The sequence below is a fragment of the Mobula birostris genome, chromosome 25 (assembly GCF_030028105.1).
Source record: "Mobula birostris isolate sMobBir1 chromosome 25, sMobBir1.hap1, whole genome shotgun sequence".
In the NCBI taxonomy this organism is placed as follows: domain Eukaryota; kingdom Metazoa; phylum Chordata; class Chondrichthyes; order Myliobatiformes; family Myliobatidae; genus Mobula; species Mobula birostris.
In genome coordinates this window covers 7,803,507-7,823,182 of record NC_092394.1, presented here as the reverse complement: position 1 = coordinate 7,823,182, position 19,676 = coordinate 7,803,507, and the positions used below count along the sequence as shown (strand labels likewise).

General features: G+C 41.2%; 1 protein-coding gene across 1 annotated transcript in view; it reads left to right on the top strand.

Annotated features, from left to right (window-relative positions):
* Positions 1-19,676, top strand: part of vmp1 (vacuole membrane protein 1) — a 182,757-nt gene that overhangs the window by 108,159 nt on the left and 54,922 nt on the right. Inside the window, exon 7 of the mRNA XM_072243335.1 lies at positions 17,589-17,708. Coding sequence (XP_072099436.1) covers positions 17,589-17,708 — 120 coding nt within the window. The remainder of the gene's footprint in view (positions 1-17,588; positions 17,709-19,676) is intronic.

The window sequence follows — 19,676 nt, the reverse complement described above, 5'->3', positions numbered from 1 at the left end:
TGCTGCCTGTGGCAATGAATTCCATAGATTCACCACTCCCTGGCTAAAAAAAATTCCTCATCATCTCCGTGCTAAAAGGACACCCCTCTATTTTGAGGCTATGTCCTCTGGTCTTAGATACTCCCACCACAGGAAACATCATCTCCACATCCACTATATCAAGGCCTTTCACCATTTGATATTACATCCTTGCTTATATATTCTAGTCCTCTTGAAATGAATGCTAACATCGTATTTGCCTTCCTCACCACAGACTCAACCTGCAAGTTAACTGTTTAGAGAATCCTGCTCAAGGACTCCCAAGTCCCTTTGCATCTCAGTTTTTAAAAAATATTTTCTCTCCATTTGGAAAATTGTCACCCCTTTCATTTCTTTTACCAAAGTGCATGACCATACACTTCCCAACACTGTACTCCATCTGCCATTTCTTTGCCCATTCTCCTAATCTGCCTGTCCTTCTGTAGCCTCTCTGCTTCCTCAAAACTATCTGCTCCTCCACCTATCTTCATATCATCTGCAAACTTTGCAACAAAGCCATCAATTCCATCATCGAAATCACCGACACAAACATAAAAAGAACCGGTCCCAACGCAGACCCCTGTGAAACACCACTAGACACTGGCAGCCAACCAGAAAAGGCTCTCTTTATTCCCACTGTTTGCCCCCTGCCAGTCAGCCACTGCTTTATCCATGCTGGAATGTCTCCTGTAATACCATGGGCTTGTAGCTTGTTAAGCAGCCTCATATGTGGCACCTTGACAAAGACTTGCTGAAAATCCAAGTACACAACATCAACTGATTCTCCTTTGTCTATCCTGCTTGTTATTTCTTCTAAGAATTCCAACAGATTTGTCAGGCAAGATTTTCACTTGAGGAAACCATGCTGACTACAGCCTTTTTTATCATATGCCTCCATGAACCCTGAAACCACATCCTTGACAATTGACTCCAACATCCCAAGCACTGAGATCATACTAACTGGCCTATAATTTCCTTTCTTCTGCCTCTCTCCCTTCTTGAAGAGTAGTTAAGGTTCTTCTATCCATCTATTCCCTGGTCCAGTGCACTACCAGCTTAATGTGTGAGCTAACTTCAGGGGGTGAACCCACAAAAAGCATCTGGCCTGGACAGAGTACCAGGCCACACACTAAAGATTTGTGCTGATCAGCTGGCTGGTGTGTTCATTGAGATCTTTAACCACTCACTTCGGCCATGTGTGGTACCCACTTGCTTTAAGTAGGCTTCAATTATATTGGTGCCCAAGAAGAGTGCGGTGATCTGATGACTAAAGCCCAGAAACACTTCCATCCACAGTGACGAAATGTTTTGAGAGGCTGGTGATGAAACATATCAATTCCTGCCTGAGAAGCGACTTAGATTCACTCTAATCTAATCTAATCTAATTTGCCTATAGCAGCAGTCCCCAACCACCGGGCCGCAAGGCATGCGGTACCGGGCTGCGAGGAAACGATATGATTTGGCGATATGAGTCAGCTGCACCTTTCCTCATTCCCTGTCACGCCCACTGTTGAGCCATTACGCATGCGAGGTCATTACCCGCGCGTCATCCATTTCAGCGCGGGAAGGAGATCAACTCCTCGAGCTTGCAAATGACGGCGGGCTGGAAAGTATGTTTGACATAACATCTCTGCCGGCATTCTGGATCAAAGTCAAGGCTAAAGATCCTGAGATAGCCACGAAAGCACTGAAAACGTTGCTTCCATTTCCAACATACCTCTGCAATGAATGCAACGAAAACTAAATTGCGGAATAGACTGGACACAAGGAACCCCCTTCGAGTATCACTGTCTTCCATCACCCCTCAATAGGACCGTCTTGTTGTAGGGAAACAAGCCCAGGGCTCCCACTGATTCAGCGATATTGGTATGTTGCAATGATTTTATATGTTCATACGGGGAAAATATGTGCTGTGTGTTTAATATCCAAACGTTACTTAATATGTTATGATGCCATTGATTTATAATAACCATATAACAATTACAGCACGGAAACAGGCCATCTCGGCCCTTCTAGTCCGTGCCGAACGCTACTCTAACCTAGTCCCACCGACCTGCACTCAGCCCATAACCGTCCATTTCTTTCCTGTCCATATAGCTATCCAATTTTTCTTTAAATGATAATATCGAACCTGCTTCTGCCACTTCTACTGGAAGTTCGTTCAACACTTACTTCAAGCTCTGCTGATAATTGACTTATGACTACATTCATGTGAGGAAATATGCGCTGTGTGTTTAATATTAAATGCGTTAGATAAACCCTTTTAGAAATGAAATTGAGTGTATTAGCCACTTTTCACCGATATTTCGGTCGTGATTAACACCCCCCGCCCCCCCCCCCCACCGAACAGAATACCCAAAAATGATTTGTAGAAAAAAATTGTACACGCATGCCCAAGTCACGCATGTGCGCTGGTGCCCGCGCAAGGCTTCGTGGTCATTGTTGTCTTTCTCGGCGTAAACCCAGCGTATTTGACTGCTACTCTTGTCCGTTGGCAACCCTACCACCCCCACCCCCAGTCGGCTGGTCCGCAAGATTATTGTCAATATGAAACCGGTCTGCAGTGCGAGAAAAGTTGGGGACCCCTGGCCTATAGGAACACAGCAAATACCATCTCACTGGCTCGCCACTCAACCCTGGAACATCTAGACGGCAAAGGTGCATATATCAGGATGCTCCTTGTAGAATCAGCTCAGCATTCAACACCATCATCCCCTCATAACTGATCAATGAGTTCCAAGACCTTGGCCTCAATAACTCCTTGTGTAATTGGATCCTGGATTTCCTTAACCCTCAGTCAGTCAGATTGATAACAACATCTCTTCATAATCTCCATAGCACAGGTGCACCAAAAGGCTGTCTGCTTAGTCCCCTGCTCAACTCGCTTTACTGTGTGGTTAAGCTCAGCTCCAGAGCCATATTCAAGTTTGCTGATGACACCACTGTCATCCCAAAGGTGATGAATCAGCATATAGGAGGTAGGTTGATGTTTCAACAACAGCCTCTCACTCAATGTCAGCAAGAACAAGGAACTGATTATTGATTTCAGGAGAAGGAAACCAGAGGTCCATGAGCCAGTCTTCAGCGGAGGATCAGAGGTGGAGAGGGGTGGCACCTTTAAATTCCTGAGTGTTGTTATTTCAGAGGATCTGTCCTGTGCCCAGCATGTGTGTGATAACAAAAAAAGCATGGCAGTGCCTCTACTACCTTACAAGTTTGCGGAGATGCAGCACAACATCTAAAACTTTGACAAACTTCTATAGATGTGTAGTGGAGAGTATATTGACTGGCTGTATCACGCCCTGGTATGAAAACACTAATGCCCTTGAACAGAAAATTCTACAAAAAAAATAGTGGATATGGTCCAGTCCATCACGGGTAAAGCCCTCCCAACCATTGAACACATGTACATGAAACACTGTTGCAGGAAAGCAGCATCGATCATCAGAGATGCTTTCTTCTTGCTGCTTCCAACAGGATGAGGCCTCCTATCCAAGATCCACAAACCTGCTTGTCCAGGTAGACCCACTGTTTCAGTTTGTTCCTGCTCCCGCTGAACTCATATCGGCATACCTCGACTCTTGTTTTATCCCCCCTAGTTCAATCCCTACCTACCTACAACCGTGACACCTCACATGCTCTTGATCTTTTCAAGGATTTCAAGTTCCCTGGTCCCCATCATCTTATTTTTATTATGGATGTCCAGTCACTATACATCTCCATCACCCACCAGGAAGGCCTCAAAGCTCTCCATTTTTTTTTTCTGGACACCAGACCTAACCAGTTCCCCTCGACTGTCGCTCGCCACTGCCTAGCGGAACTTGTCCTCCCCCTCAATAATTTCTTTGCCTCCCTTCAACCAAAGGGAGTAACCATGGGCACACGCATGGGTTCCAGCTATGCCTGCTTGTTTGTCGTGGAACAGCCCATGTTCCAAGCCTACACTGGTGACCGCCCTGCACTTTCCGTATGCTACCTCGATGACTGCATTGGTGCTGCTTCCTGCACCCATACTGAATTCATTGACCATCCACTTTGCCTCCAATTTCCACCCTTCCCTCAAATTCTTCTGGTCCATTTCCGACACCTCCCTTCCCTTTCTCGATCTCACTGTCTCTATCTCCAAAGACAGCTTATCGACTGATGTCTTTTACAAACCCACAGACTCTCACAGCTACGTGAACTACACCTCATTCCACACTGCTACTTGTAAAACGCCACCCCCTTCCTCTGTCTCTGCCGCATCTGCTATCAGGAAAAGGTTTTTCATTCTAGAACGAACGAGATGTTCTCATTTTTCAAAGAAAGGGGCTTCCCTTCCTCCACCATCAATGCTGCCCTCAACCACATTTCTTCCATTTCATGCACATCTGCACTTACCCCATCCTCCCGCCACCCTACCAGGGATAGGGTTCCTCTTGTCCTCACCTACCACCCCACCAGCCTCCGCGTCCACATAATTCTCTGAAATTTCCGCCACCTCCAACAGGATCCCACCACCAAGCACGTCTTCTCTTCCCCCCCCCCCCTCACTTTCCACAGGGATTGCTCCCTATGCAACTCCCTTGTCTATTGATCCCTCCCCACTGATCTCCCTCCTGGCACTTATCCTTGCAGGCAGAACAAGTGCTATACCTGCTCCTACACCACCTCCCTCACTACCATTCAGGGCCCTAAACTGTCCTTCCATGTGAGGCAACACTTCACCTGTGAGTCTGTTGGGGTCATTTACTGTGTTCGGTGCTCCCAGTGTAGCCTCCTGTATATTGGTGAGTCCCGACGTAGGTTGGGAGACCTCTTCGCTGAGCATCTACGCTCAGCCTGCCAGAACAAGCAGGATCTCTCAGTGACCACCTATTTTAATTTCATTTCCCACTCTCATTCTGACATGTCCATCCATGGCCTCCTCCACTGTTGTGATGAGGCCACATTTAGGTTGGAGGAACAACACCTTATATTCTGTTTGGGAAACCTGATGGCATGAACATTTGATCTCTCAAACTTCTGGTAATACCCCCCACTGCTCTCCACCATTTCCCATCCCCTTTTCACTCTCTCACCTTATCTCCTTGCCCACCTATTGCCTCCCTCTGGTACTCCTCCCCCTTTTTCTTTTCTCCATGGCTTATTGTCTCTTTCACCAATCAACCTCACAGCTCTTTACTTCATCCCTCCCCCTCCAGGTTTTACCTATCATCTGGTGTTTCTCTCTCCCCTCCCCCACCTTTTAAATCTTCTCCTCAGTTTTTTTTTCCTCCAGTCCTGCTGAAGTGTTTCGGCCCAAAATGTAGACTGTACTTTTTTTCCATAGATGCTGCCTGTCCTGCTGAGTTCCTCCAGCCTCTTGTGAGTGTTGCTGGAAAAAGGTTCAAGAGCCTTGGGACTCACCACCACCAGGTTTAGGAACAGTTACTACCCCTCAGCCATCAGGCTCTTGAACAAAGGGGATAACTTCACTCAACTGCATATGTCCCATCACTGAAATGTTCCCACAACCTATGGACTCACTTTCAAGGACTCTTCATCTCATGATCTTGACATTTATTGTTTATTTATATTATTTCTTCATTTTGTATTTGTACTGTTTGTTGTCTTCTGCACTCTGGTTGAAAGCCCTAGTTTGGCGGTCGTTCAATGATTCTGTTATTTTTACTATTCTGTAGATTTGAGTATGCCCATGAGAAAATGAATCTCAGAGTTGCATATGGTGACATGTACCTACTTTGAAACAATGTAAATTTTATTATCAATGTTGACTTCCCTTGGTCCTTCAAAGTAGTATACAGTATGTTGTAACTGATTTTCCGACCAGGACTTAAGGGAGTTCTTTCATCGTTCGATAGGATCTCATCGGTACCCTATCTCCTGGCTGGTAGGTCTGACACTCTGCAGCCAGCATGATTTTCTGGGCTTCAAGTACCTGTTGATGGAAAGTTTTAAGAGCTTGCGTTAGTGCTATACAAAACTACAACATGTTTTCATTCATAGTATGGATGTTCATCTGTTTTCCTGAAAAGGGAGGAGTAACTGGCAAGTGCATGGGATGTCCCAATGCATTCTTGCATAGAGATAGGCCTGTTACACAGTTTGGAGTGCAGCACATTGTCATGAGGGCCTGTGGAAGTGCTCTGGCCACTTTAGCTTGGTCTCATCACACAAATGCTAACCTTAAGATTAAGGATGGTAAGGGCAGGTGAAATGATGCTTACACTACAAGTCTTTTGTCAACTCCCATATAACTTTGCCCATAAAATGAACACCATTATGACTTGAAATTTTCTCAGGGATCCAAAACCTAGGAATAAATTCTGGTATTGCTCCAGATTTCCAGCATCTGCAGTACCTCTTGTGTTATAATTTCTGGTAATCAAATATTTTTACATCACTTCTAAAAGTTTGATAAGCTTCTACCCATGGAGATGGCAAACACAATTACAGGTGCATAATCACAACCCATACATAAAGTCCATTTGGAGATGTGCAGATGACCTCCAAAGGGAGGGTCTAGCATTAGCAGATGTCTTTTGGACTTGTGTCTCTGGCAAATGATTCTGTTCGCTGCTACTTTCTTTGGTTGAGAATTTCTCATTTTCATTTATACTCATCATTCTTCATAGTCTCACACATGTGTGCTTTCATCCATAAAGCCTTTTTAGCCACAGAAGCATCACACTGTAATTGTACTAGTTCATCAAAAGAATTTGGAAAGTATTGGCAGCCTGATCACACTGGAATGCTATGCAGCCATGAAGATCTGCTGTTACTGCCTTAGCATAGGAATCAGCTTGTTTGTTCCCTCTTATTATTTTATTTGTCCCGTTAATAAACCACATATATTAGAACAACAATTGCAGTTGGTAATTAACAAGCAGGAAAAACGTTCATCGTTAATTCAGAGTTTTATTAGCATTCTCAAAGAGGTGAGAAACCCACATAATTTTCATAACTATCCATTGTCATGTTTTATTCCAAAGATTTAACGAGAGTTGGTGTAATTATTTAGAGCAGCACTAAAATTTTTCCCAGTATCAGAGTGGGAAGAAAAGCCCTCAAAGAAAATTACATGGGTTTATATCAGGTGGCATTTTATAATGGACAAAATTTAAATTGTACAAGTTCTTAAGTACAGAAAAAGAATTATTTAAACTATGCAGTTTATGATGCTGGTAGTGATTGAGGCAGTAACTGTTTATTAAAGTTGCCTTTTTTGCAAAAAGTGCAAAAAAATACTTAAGAAAGAAATCAGGAGGGCTAGAAGAAAACATGAGGTTGCTTTGGCAGTCAAGGTGAGGGATAATCCAAAGAGCTTCTACAGATATATATTAAGGGATAAAATTGGTCCTCTTGAAGATCAGAGTGGTCGGCTATGTATGGAACCAAAAGAAATGGAGGAGATCTTAAATGGCTTTTTTGCGTCTGTATTTACTAAGGAATCTCGCATGGAGTCAATGGAAATAAGGCAAACAAGTAGTGAGGTCATAGAACCTATACAGATTGAGGAGGAGGAGGTGCTTGTTATCTTGAGGCAAATCATAGTAGTTAAATCTCCAGGACCTGACAGGGTATTCCCTTGGACCTTGAAGGAGACTAGTGTTGAAATTGCAGGGGCCCTGGCAGATGTATTTAAAATGTCAGTATCTACGGGTGAGGTGCTGGAGGATTGGAGGATAGCTCATTTTGTTCCGTTATTTAAAAAAGGCTCTAAAAGTAACCCAGGAAATTATAGGCCGGTAAGTTTGACGTCGGTAGTAGATAAATTATTGGAAGGAGTACTGAGAGATAGGATCTACAAGTATTTGGATAGACAGCGACTTATTAGGGTGAGTTAACATGTCTTTGTGCGTGGTAGGTCATGTTTAACCAATCTATTCAAGTTTTTCGAGGAGGTTACCAGGAAAGTGGATGAAGGGAAGGCAGTGGATGTTGTCTACATGGACTTCAGTAAGGCCTTTGACAAGGTCCCGCATGGGAGGTTAGTTAGGAAGATTCAGTCACTAGGTATACATGGAGAGGTAGTAAATTGGATTAGACATTGGTTCATGAAGAAGCCAGAGAGTGGTAGTGGAGGATTGCTTCTCTGAGTGGAGGCCTGTGGCTAGCGGTGTGCCGCAGGGATCACTGCTGAGTCAGTTGTTATTTGTCATCTATATCAATGATCTGGATGATAATGTGGTAAATTAGATCAGCAAATTTGCTGATGATACAAAGACTGGAGGTGTAGTGGACAGTGAGGAAGGTTTTCAAAGCTTGCAGGGGGATTTGAACCAGCAGGAAAAATGGGCTGAAAAATAGCAATTGGAGTTTAGTACAGACAAGTGTGAGGTATTGCACTTTGGAAGGACAAACCAAGGTAGAACATACAAGGTAAATGGTAGGACACTGAGGAGTACAGTAGAACAGAGGGATCTGGGAATACAGATACAAAATTCCCTAAAAGTGGCATCACAGGTAGATCGAGTAATAAAGAGAGCTTTTGGTACGTTGGTCTTTATAAATCAAAGTATTGAGTATAAGAGTTGGAATGTTGTGGTGAGGTTGTATAAGGCATTGGTGAGGCCGAATTTGGAGTATTGTGCACAGTTTTGGTCACTAAATTACAGGAAGGATATTAATAAGGTTGAAAGAGTGCAGAGAAGGTTTACAAGGATGTTGCCGGGACTTGAGAAACTGAGTTACAGAGAAAGGTTGAATAGGTTAGGACTTTATTCCCTGGAGCGTAGAAGAATGAGGGGAGATTTGATGGAGGTATATAAAATTATGATGGGTGTAGATAGAGTGAATGCAAACAGGCTTTTTCCACTGAGGCTAGGAGAGAAAAAAAATCAGAGAATATGGGTTAAGGGTGAAGGGGGAAAAGTTTAAAGGGAACATTGAGGGGGCTTCTTCACTTAGAGTAGTGGGAGTGTGGAATGAGCTGCCAGATGAAGTGGTAAATGCGGCTCTCTTTTAGCATTTAAGAAAAACTTGGACAGGTACATGGATGAGAGGTGTATGGAGGGGTATGGTCCAGGTGCAGGTCAGTGGGACGAGGCAGAAAAATGGTTCGACACAGCCAAGAAGGGCCAAAGGCCTGTTTCTGTGCTGTAATGTTCTATGGTTCTATGGTGCTGAGAGCCAGGCTGTCTGCGAACAAAAACATGCCCATTGCGGACATCCCATGTTTTACCCCAAAACTCTGCCCACCTTCCTATTTCCATGTTTGATGACGTGAATCAAAGAGCTATGAAATCATACCTTTAGAATAGCATTATTTAAAATATATCTATGCTGTTCAAGATAATAAAACCAGTCACAAGTGGATCAATAAGCTAAGCACATCTAAAGCAGGTAATGTTAAACTCCATTTACAGTGAAGTTTTAAGCTGAAATTAATATAGTAATGAGCTAAAATTTGGTCACTATCATTTTAATTAAAAATAAAACCTTTAAGTTAAGATAACATTCAAATTGTATAGGACCGCTATGGCAACAGTTTTAAAATTATGTACAATATTGCCCAGAGACTATAGTGGAGCAGCGGGAAAGTTTCAACAGTTTAGAGTTCGACAATTTTAATCCTTTGTAATTTCGTTTGGTAATATTATAAAACACTTGCAATTTATTTATAATAACATTTAGTTAGGCAGGCATCCCTGCTTCTGGAGTTAATCCAGGATACTTTTGAAAACATTTACATATGCATTCTACATATTATTCATTAACATCATTGTTTTTTGTATGATGCTGTATTTCTTATGCCAATCTACAGAGCAAGGGAAACACTTTCTTCGAGCTCCTACTAGAAGAGTTCAAATTGGATTTAGATCACTATATTGCTCATCCACTCTGTACCTCTCCATCTCCCATCTCCCAGAGAGCTATTGGGAGCTGCCGCCTGTGGCGAGATACTGGCCTCACCAAGTACTCGAGGTGCCTTGTTGAAACCATGCATGGGGAAGGCAGGGTAACAGCAGGTTATAGTCATCTAGTTCATTCTCAGACTCTGAGCACAAGTTATGTAATAAAAAAATAATACTGAGAATGAGTTGTAAAGATTCCTTGAGGGTGAGTGTGTAGGTTGTGGAATCAGTTCAGAGTTGAGTTGAGTTAAGTTGAAGTTATCCACACTGATTCAGGAGCCTCATGATTGTAGGGTAGTAATTGTTCCTGAACCTGGTTGGTGGGACCGAAAGCTTCTGTACCCACTTCCTGATAGTGGAAGTGAGAGAAGAGCATAGGTGGATGGTGGGTTGTCTTTATCTCTGCCTTCTTGTGGCAGCACTCCATGTAAATGTGTTCAGTGGTATGGGGTGGGGGGTTTGTGCACTTTGCCTGTGATGACTGGGCTGTGTCCACCACTATCTGTAGTCTTTTCTGTACCTGGGCCTTAGTATTTCTATACTTGTTTCACAGGTCTTTTAAAATGCAGTTTGCTGTTGAATTGAAGGCATTTTTACTGCAGATTGATACCAATATTCAGATGTGTCTCTCCACCAGAATGTTTATTGGTATCTCTAATTTAAAACACTTAAGCTCTTCTGAAAAACCTACAAAAATGTTCATGTTTTTCTATTGCCTTCAAACATCCTTTTAGATGGGTAATATGTTAGAGTGGAATAAGATCAAGCAGTCCAGAAATTCTGTACAAAAATACAGCAACTATGAAGGTCTGCTATTTCAAACTTATTGTAATGTATATTTTGATCTGGCCAGTAAAATAAATCTGACACTATTTGCAAATCTGTGTTTACAAACCAGAAACCCATTGAGTTCCTTCCACTTGCTGTTGACAGCCTACTGCAGCTGTCCTTTACCATATTTAGGAAATAGCAGAGATTTGAGAAAATACTCGACTGTTCAATATAGAAAACACTTAAAAAGGTCTTGATAATGGAAGAAAATTGGTTGTCAAAAGGGAGGAGCTTGTATTCAGGAAAATCTAATAGACAAGAAAGTCAGCAAGTATTTTGCATCTTGTGGTTTGCGTCCTGGAGTATCCAAAGTAGAGCCTTAGAGATTGTTTGTGTGCTGCCTTTAATCTCAAAGTCTTTACAGTGTGGAGATAGCGGATTGGAAAATGTATTCTAAACAGTTCAGTAAAGGAGGGCAGTGGAAAGCAGGAAATCTTAGACCAGTTACCTCTTTATCTGTCATTGGGAAAATTCTGGAATCCAGTATTAAATAATTATTATCAGGATATACAAAAATTCTAAGTAGAGTTAACATGGTTTCATGAAAAGATAATTGTTTCACACATTGATTAGAGTTGCTTGCGGATATATCTATCGAGGTGAATAAAGGGGCATGAGTGGCATTAAATTTGAGTTTCCCATACAAGTTCGATAAGACACTCAAAAGGTTATTGCACCAAGTTAATCACTTACAGAATTGGGGCTGATACTAGTTGTGTTGGCTAACAGCAATAGAGTCCTGATGAAAGGTCTCAGCCCGAAGCGTCGATTCTTAATTCCGTTCCATAAATGCTGGCTGACCTGCTGAGTTCCTCCAGCATTTTGTGTGTGTAACAAAAGAGCCAGGTTATACTGGGGCATCTTTGGGCTGACTAGCTATGCTTGGGGCCTTGTGTTGTACAATCTACCTTAATCATGTTGATGAAGGGATGTACAAAATGGTCTGGGTGACCCTGAACTTGAAACAAAGAATGTAGATGGAGCAAGTGACTGGGAATGCAAATGGTATGTTGGCTTTTGTTGCGATTAGTTTGGAGGACAGAAGTAGGTTGTCTTGCATCAATCACACATTTCAATTGGCAAAGTATCCCCTGGAATATTGTGTATCATTTTGGTCTTATTTGAGGGGTGTTCTTGCAAAGGGACATTTCAGAGAATATATTCGAGGCTAATTTCTGGAGCAAAATGCTTATTTTATGAGGAGTGGTTGGGCCTATGCTTGGAGTTAAGAAAAGTGAGAGATGATTTCAATGTAATAGAGGAATTGAGGAGAAAGAATGTTTTACATATGGTGTAATACAGGATTAGGATCCAGACTTCCAGAATGAAGAGTCATCCATTTAGCCATATAGTCGTAAGGGCTATGTATCTGATCAGTGAGGAGGAGGAGGGATTGTTCTTGATCCATACTGATCGATATCCGCTGATGAAGATGTTAAGGATGCAATTGCAAAGGGAGATGCAGAGCCTCAGGTCTTTTAACTTGATAATAAGTTTGGAAGGTATATGGGTGTTGAACACTGAACTGTAGTTAACGAATAGCAATTACCGGTAAATGAAAATCAAAAAATGCTGCAGACTCAGACTTACAACCTAGATGAGTTAGTCTGCTACCTAGGCTAATTTATTTCTCTTCCACTTCTGGAAAAACTTTCTCAGCCCTGAAAGATTGTTTTACATTCCACACATTCTGCCTGAATATTTATTCCAGTATTTTATTTTATTTATATATACAGTGGCATGCAAAAGTTTGGGTCAAAATTTCTGTTACTGTGAATAGCTAAGCGAGTAAAAGATGATCTGATTTCCAAAAGGCATAAAGTTAAAGATGACACATTTCTTTAATATTTTAAGCAAGATTACTTTTTTATTTCTATCTTTTACAGTTTCAAAATAACAAAAAAGGAAACTGGCCCAAAGCAAAGGTTAAGTACTGGCCCTGCATGGTCAGTACTTAATAACAGCCTTTTGGCAAGTATCACAGCTTGTAAACGCTTTCTGTAGCCAGCTAAGAGTCTCAATTCTTGTTTGGGGGATTTTCACCCATTATTCCTTGCTAAAGGCTTCTAGTTCTGTGAGATTCTTGGGCCATCTTGCATGCACTGCTCTTTTGAGGTCTACCCACGGATTCTCGATGATGTTTAGGTCGGGGGACTGTGAGGGCCATGGCAAAACCTTCAGCTTGCGCCTCTTGAGGTAGTCCATTGTGGACCTTGAGGTGTGTTTAGGATCATTATCCTGTTATAGAAACCATCCTGTTTTCATCTTCAGCTTTTTTACAGACGGTGTGATGTTTGCTTCCAGAATTTGCTGGTATTTAGTTGAATTCATTATTGTCTCTACCAGTATTTAATTGAATTCATTCTTCTCTCTACCAGTGAAATGTTCCCCGTGCCACTGGCTGCAACACAAGCCCAAAGCATGATTGATCCACCGCCGTGCTTAACAGTTGGAGAAGTGTTCTTTTCGTGAAATTCTGCACCCTTTTTTCTCCAAACATACCTTTGCTCATTGCGGCCAAAAAGTTCTATTTTAACTTCATCAGTCCACAGGACTTATTTCCAAAATGCATCAGGCTTGTTTAGATCTTCCTTTGCAAACTTCTGACACTGAATTTTGTGGTGAGGATGCAGGAACGGTTTTCTTCTGATGACTCTTCCATGAAGGTCATATTTGTGCAGATGTCGCTGCACAGTAGAACAGTGCACCACCACTCCAGAGTCTGCTAAATCTTTCTGAAGGTCTTTTACAGTCAAATGGGGGTTTTGATTTTCCTTTCTTGCAATCCTATGAACAGTTCTGTCAGAAAGTTTTCTTGGTCTTCCAGACCTCAACTTGACCTCCACTGCTCCTGTTAACTGCCATTTCTTAATTACATTACGAACTGAAGAAATGGCTACCTGAAAATGTTTTGCTATCTTCTTATAGCCTTCTCCTGCTTTGTGGGCATCATTTATTTTAATTTTCAGAGTGCTTGGCAGCTGCTTAGAGGAGCCTATGGCTGCTGATTATTGGGACAAGGTTTGAGGAGTCAGGGTATTTATAAAGCTTTGAAATTTGCATCACCTGGCCTTTCCTAATGATGACTGTGAACAAGCCATAGCCCTAACAAGCTAATTAAGGTCTGAGACTTTGCTAAAAGTTATCTGAGAGCTCAAATGTCTTGGGGTACCCAAACTTTTGCATGCCACTGTATATGTTTGTGTGTGTGTATGTATATGTGTATATGTATCTATACACACACACACACACACACACACTTTTTATATGTATAAAATTATGAATTTGTATGTATTTAAAACTGATATGGTTCAGTAAAGTTCTTCAGGAAGGGTGAATATATTTAACATGGGCATATTTAAAGCAGAGGTTCTGGATTAGTAGGGATGTCATCCATTAAGGGAGAAGAATGGAGAATGCGGTTAGGAGGGGAAAATAAATCAGCTATGATCGAATGGTGAAGCAGACACAATGGGCTTAATGGCCTAATTCTGCTACTAAGTCTTATGCTCTTATGGAAATCTACCACTCTTGTTCTACATTATTCAATGTTATGAAACTTTAACTGCCCTCTGAAATAACCCTCCAAGCTGCTCAGTTGGGGGCAATTAAAATAGACGATAAATGTTTGCCCCACTGGCACCATCCACAAATGGCCATGAATATATTGGAAAAAGATTTTTGATGAAGGAATCTTTTTTGAAATCCAGGATTTGACATCTGTTGTCAGTAGCAAGGTCAGTTGTTAATTGTCCATTCTTTCAATGGTGATGGTGAGTTACTTTCTTGAACTGCAGTCCTTTAGGTTGATGTCCTCACATAATTCTGTTTGGAAGAGGCTTCCAGACTCCAGATCAATCAACAATAAGTAACTGTTGTTTTATTTCCAAATTAAAATGGTGTGTGATTTGGAGAAATTTTTCAGAGAAGCATGTCCATTTTACTAAAACATACAAGGTCCTGTGGGGAATTGACAAGGAGGATGCTGAAAGGGTGTTTCTCCTAGTCCAATTTTCTTGAGATAGGAGGCATAGTTTCAGACTAAGGTACTTCACGTTTAAAACAATAGAATTTCATCTCTCAAATCAGTGTAACTCATCGAAATTCTCCACCCTAATGAAATTGACAGATGTTTGATGTCCAAGTCCATTTGAAGTTAGGCTAAGATTATATCAACCATGATTGCATTGTATAGTAGATCAAGCTTATGTGGCTAGTTGGTTGATTCTTTCTCCTGTGCCCTACCCGATTAAATGCTGAATTAACATTGAGGACATTCTTTCCTTGGCTCTGATATATAGATCATAGAGGCAAGGTTGTGGTGAGATCTGGAGCCAAGTGGTCCGGGCAAAAATCAGACTGGTTATTGTTGAGCAAGTTCCTCTTAACGACATTGATGACAATTTACATTGTTTTGTTGATGACTGAGAGGAGAGAGTAATTACCATATTAGATTTGTCCTGTGAGTTTTTTTTGTGAACAGAACATACCTAAAACAATTCCCCAATGCTGTGTAGGTGCCAGTACTGTAACGATACTGGAACAGCTAGGCTGCAGCTGAAGTTAGTTCTGAAGTGTAAATCTGAAGCTGAGGTGCTGTTTGGTCTCATAACTTTTGATCTCAGCCATTTCTTAATATGCAAAGTGAATTGGATTGTTGAAGACCTTGTTTTGTGATGGTGCGAATCTCAAGTAAAGTAGAAGAGGAGCATTAATTGAGCACTTTTTAAATGTGGTGGTTGTATCATCTTTAGAGCCCACATATTGGCTTTACCTTCGTTGAAGAAAGTAATATTTTTGAAACTGCCTTCTCCCATTGGCTATTTAATTGTCTCATGACGAGATATGTTAAGACTGCAAACTTCAATCTAATTCTTGGTTCTGAGCTCGCTTAGCTCTCCATTGCAAGTTTTTTTTGCTGTTTAGCATAGATGTAGTTTTGTATTATAGTTATGGTTGTCAGGCATATCATTTGTAGGTATCATAAGCACGAGATTTTGTAGGTACTGAAAATCTTGAGCAACACACTCAAAATGCTGGAGGAACTCAGCAAGTCAGACAGCATCTACAGAGGGGAATAAACAGTTTTGTTATGATGAAGTATCTCGGCCCAAAACATCAACACTTATTCTCCTCCATTAATGCTGCATGACTTGCTGAGTTTCTCCAGCATTTTGTTTGTGTTTCTCATTTGTACAGGTATGGTTAGTTCTGCTCCTGGTTTGCTCTTCTGCATTCCTCATTGAACAAGAGTTGGTACCTTGTTTCATGTTTGTGAGGCCCAGAGAAAGCCATTACAAATTGTGCTGATGTACTTTGCTGCAGGTGATGCTGAATGCCTCATGGATTCCCTTTTTTGATATTCCAGATCCATTAAGTCTATTACATTTAGTATAATTGTAGTGCCTGCGGCATGACATGAGCATATTTTGATGTGAAGTCAAATCTTTTGTCTCCATGAAGGCCATGCAGTAGTCACTTCCGCCACTGCCTTTGTGGGCATGCATCTGCTATGCCTTGTGTGTTATATCCCATTAACTTGTTAAACTCCATATAAGGTACACAAAAAGGAAAATAAAGCTTACGTTTCTTTTTCCAAAAAAAATAAGGACTTCTAATTTTCTACAGGTAAATGTGTAGTTAAAATAACTTCCCATTTTTTTTAAACTAAAAATAGTTGATATTACTGAATTTCATTCATTGAAAGAAGACCTGTATATCTGAAAGCACCCAACTTTTTTTTGATAACCAAGGTTATCTGGTCCTCAATTTCAGTCACAGATCTAGACATCACAATTGAGGAAGTTTTTGTTATTCCAGTATCACTGCTACTCAAGTTATAACCCTTAAGGTTAACCTCCAGGTTGAGTCGGTGGTGAAAAAGGCGAATGCAATGTTGGCATTCATTTCTAGAGGAATAGAGTATAGGAGCAGGGATATGATGTTGAGGTTCTATAAGGCGCTGGTGAGACCTCACTTGGAGTACTGTGGGCAGTTTTGGTCTCCATATTTAAGAAAGGATGTGCTGACGTTGGAGAGGGTACAGAGAAGATTCACTAGAATGATTCCGAATGAGAGGGTTAACATATGAGAAACGTTTGTCAGCTCTTGGACTGTATTCCTTGGAGTTTAGAAGAATGAGGGGAAACCTCATAGAAACATTTTGAATGTTGAAAGGCATGGACAGAGTGGATGTGGCAAAGTTGTTTCCCATGATGGGGGAGTCTAGTACGAGAGGGCATGACTTAAGGATTGAAGGGCGCCCATTCAAAACAGAAATGCGAGGAAATTTTTTTAGTCAGAGGGTGGTCAATCTATGGAATTTGTTGCCACGGGCAGCAGTGGAGGCCAAGTCATTGGGTGTATTTAAGGCAGAGATTGATAGGTATCTGAGTAGCCAGGGCATCAAAGGTTATGGTGAGAAGGCAGGGGAGTGAGACTAAATGGGAGAATGGATCAGCTCATGATAAAATGGCAGAGCAGACTCGATGGGCTGAATGGCTGACTTCTGCTCCTTGGTCTTATATTTTTTCTTTCTCACTCCAATATTAATTTTGTCGATAGCATTAGGGGTATATTTTGTTTTTAATCTGAACAGAACAGTGAAATCTGTTGCCACTTAAATGCTTGTTTGTCTGTATTGTTAGATGTCCAACCGTGAATCTTGCTTTATATTAGTATCTGAAAGAGAAAGTAAAATATCAGTTAATCCGCCACTTCCCATTTGTTTTTTGGAATTGATGCGTTCTAATTACAACAAAAAAATCAGCATCTTTAAAAGCTTCTTTAATATTTTATCAATTATGATCGAAGCTAGTTTTCTATTGACATTTATATATGCTTGGAGATGTATTCTGTGAACCATTGATTATTCCCTTGTTTTTCCTTTATTCCCTGCAGGGAGCTGGCACTGCAATAGGAGAGCTGCCTCCTTACTTCATGGCACGAGCAGCTCGACTATCAGGCACAGGAGCAGATGAGGAGTTTGAAGAAATACTGGAACACGGTCAGAATTCAGAGGTGGGTTTATTTGTTAAACAAGGCGCCTCAGATGGATCAGATTCTTAATGAATGAAGTAATTGTGCAATTATTGCAATCCAGTAATCTATCTGCTGGCATCATTCAAATAAATAGTGTTATCAGCAGTTCGTATCTCATGAGAAAGTTAATGTTTTATAGACGGAAGGCATTTTTAAAATCATGCTTATGATTAGGATTAGAATTGATAGATTAGTTCTTTGTCAAATAAGTCTTGGGTTATACATTTCCAGATATTAATGAAGTTACTGGGAAAGAAATTGAAATAGTTCACTCAATTTTGCTGCACTCTTATGGATAGCAAGACTTCAAACGAATGTTTCTAGCTGAGGTTAAATCAAAATTTATAGATTGCCTGTAGCACTCAATGTGATAATAACAGGATGTTTATAAATGGTGTGTCAGTTAACCTGAAAGTTTTGCCATTTCTATGTGATTTCCTATTTGGAAACTGAATGTGCATTTGAGATAGATTTATCTTGAATGAATTTTCCACTGAAAATGGAAGCAAAAGTTTGTATTGATGTTGGGAAGATCCTATTGCCAATTCCTGCCATTATTTCTGTTATGTAAAACTATGATAAAATGCTAAACTAAATTCAGTGGAACAATTCAGAGCTTTTTAATCAGCACCTGATTTTTTTATTCTGGAAGGGTCCTCTGTTGGTCAGGGTAAGTTATGGGTGTTGCATCCCAACTTTCTACGTAATATGCAAACTAGGACAGTACGATATGGAGAACAAACTGTTGCTCATGTAGTAGGTTCCCCCTCTCCATGCAGCTGATAAATCTCAAGGAACGGCAGAGACCAATATAGCTTGGTAACAGCAGCATCATGTGAGTTGCTAGTCAGTGTTGAACTCAAAGTAGGACTATCTTAGGGACTCAATTCTGGGTTTACTCCCAAAGCCTCCCTCATGAGTGGGTATAGCCACCATTTTAAACTGCCTACTCCCATCGACCTGCTTTCGGACCATAGCCCTCCATACCCCTACAATCCATGTAGCTATACAAACTACTTTTAAACATTGAAATCAAGATTGCATGCACCGCTTGCGCTGGCAACTCATTTCATACTCTCACAATCTTCTGAGTGAAGAAGTTCCCCCTCATTTTTCCCTTAAACCTTTCACCCTTAACTCATGACCTCTAGTTGTAATCCCACCCAATCTCAGTGGAAAAAGCCTACCTACATTTACCCTATCTATATCCCTCGTAATATCGTATACCTCTATCAAATCCCCCCTCAATCTTCTACTTTTCAAGGACTAAAGTCATAACCTTGTAAACTTTCTCCGTACTCTTCTAATCTTATTTACATCTTTCCTGTAGCTAGGTAACCAAACTTACACCCAGTACTGCAAATTGGATGTCACCAATGTTTTATACAACTTCAACATAATATCCCAACTCCTGTACTCAGTACTTTGATTTATGAAGGCCAATGTGCCAAAAGCTTTTTTTACAACCCCATCTACCCGTGATACCACTTTCAATGAATTATGAATCTGTATTCCTAGATCCCTTTGTTCTACTGCACTGCTTCATATCCTCCCGTTTACGATGTAAGGTTGGTCCGACTGAAGTGCAAACCTTGCACTTGTCAGCATTAAATTCCATCTGCAGATTTTCAGCCCGTTTTTCCAGCTGGTCCAATCCAGCTGCAAGCTCTGATGGTCTTCCTTGCTGTCCACTACACCCCCAATCTTGGTGTCTGAGTGTTCTTTCTTTTAGATGAGCTGCCAACCACAGCTGGTGAGCCCATCTGCCTGAAGCGACTGGTTTTAAGATGCCAGTAATTCTCATTTTCCCCTTCTCCTGTCAGTGGAAAAGGTTCCGCCAATGTTAGTAGCTAAACCACATATGAAGACCAGGAGCTGGCATTGATTGTCAGAGGCTATTTGAGATGCACACCATTGGGAGCATTTTATAAATAATGGGAACTTATC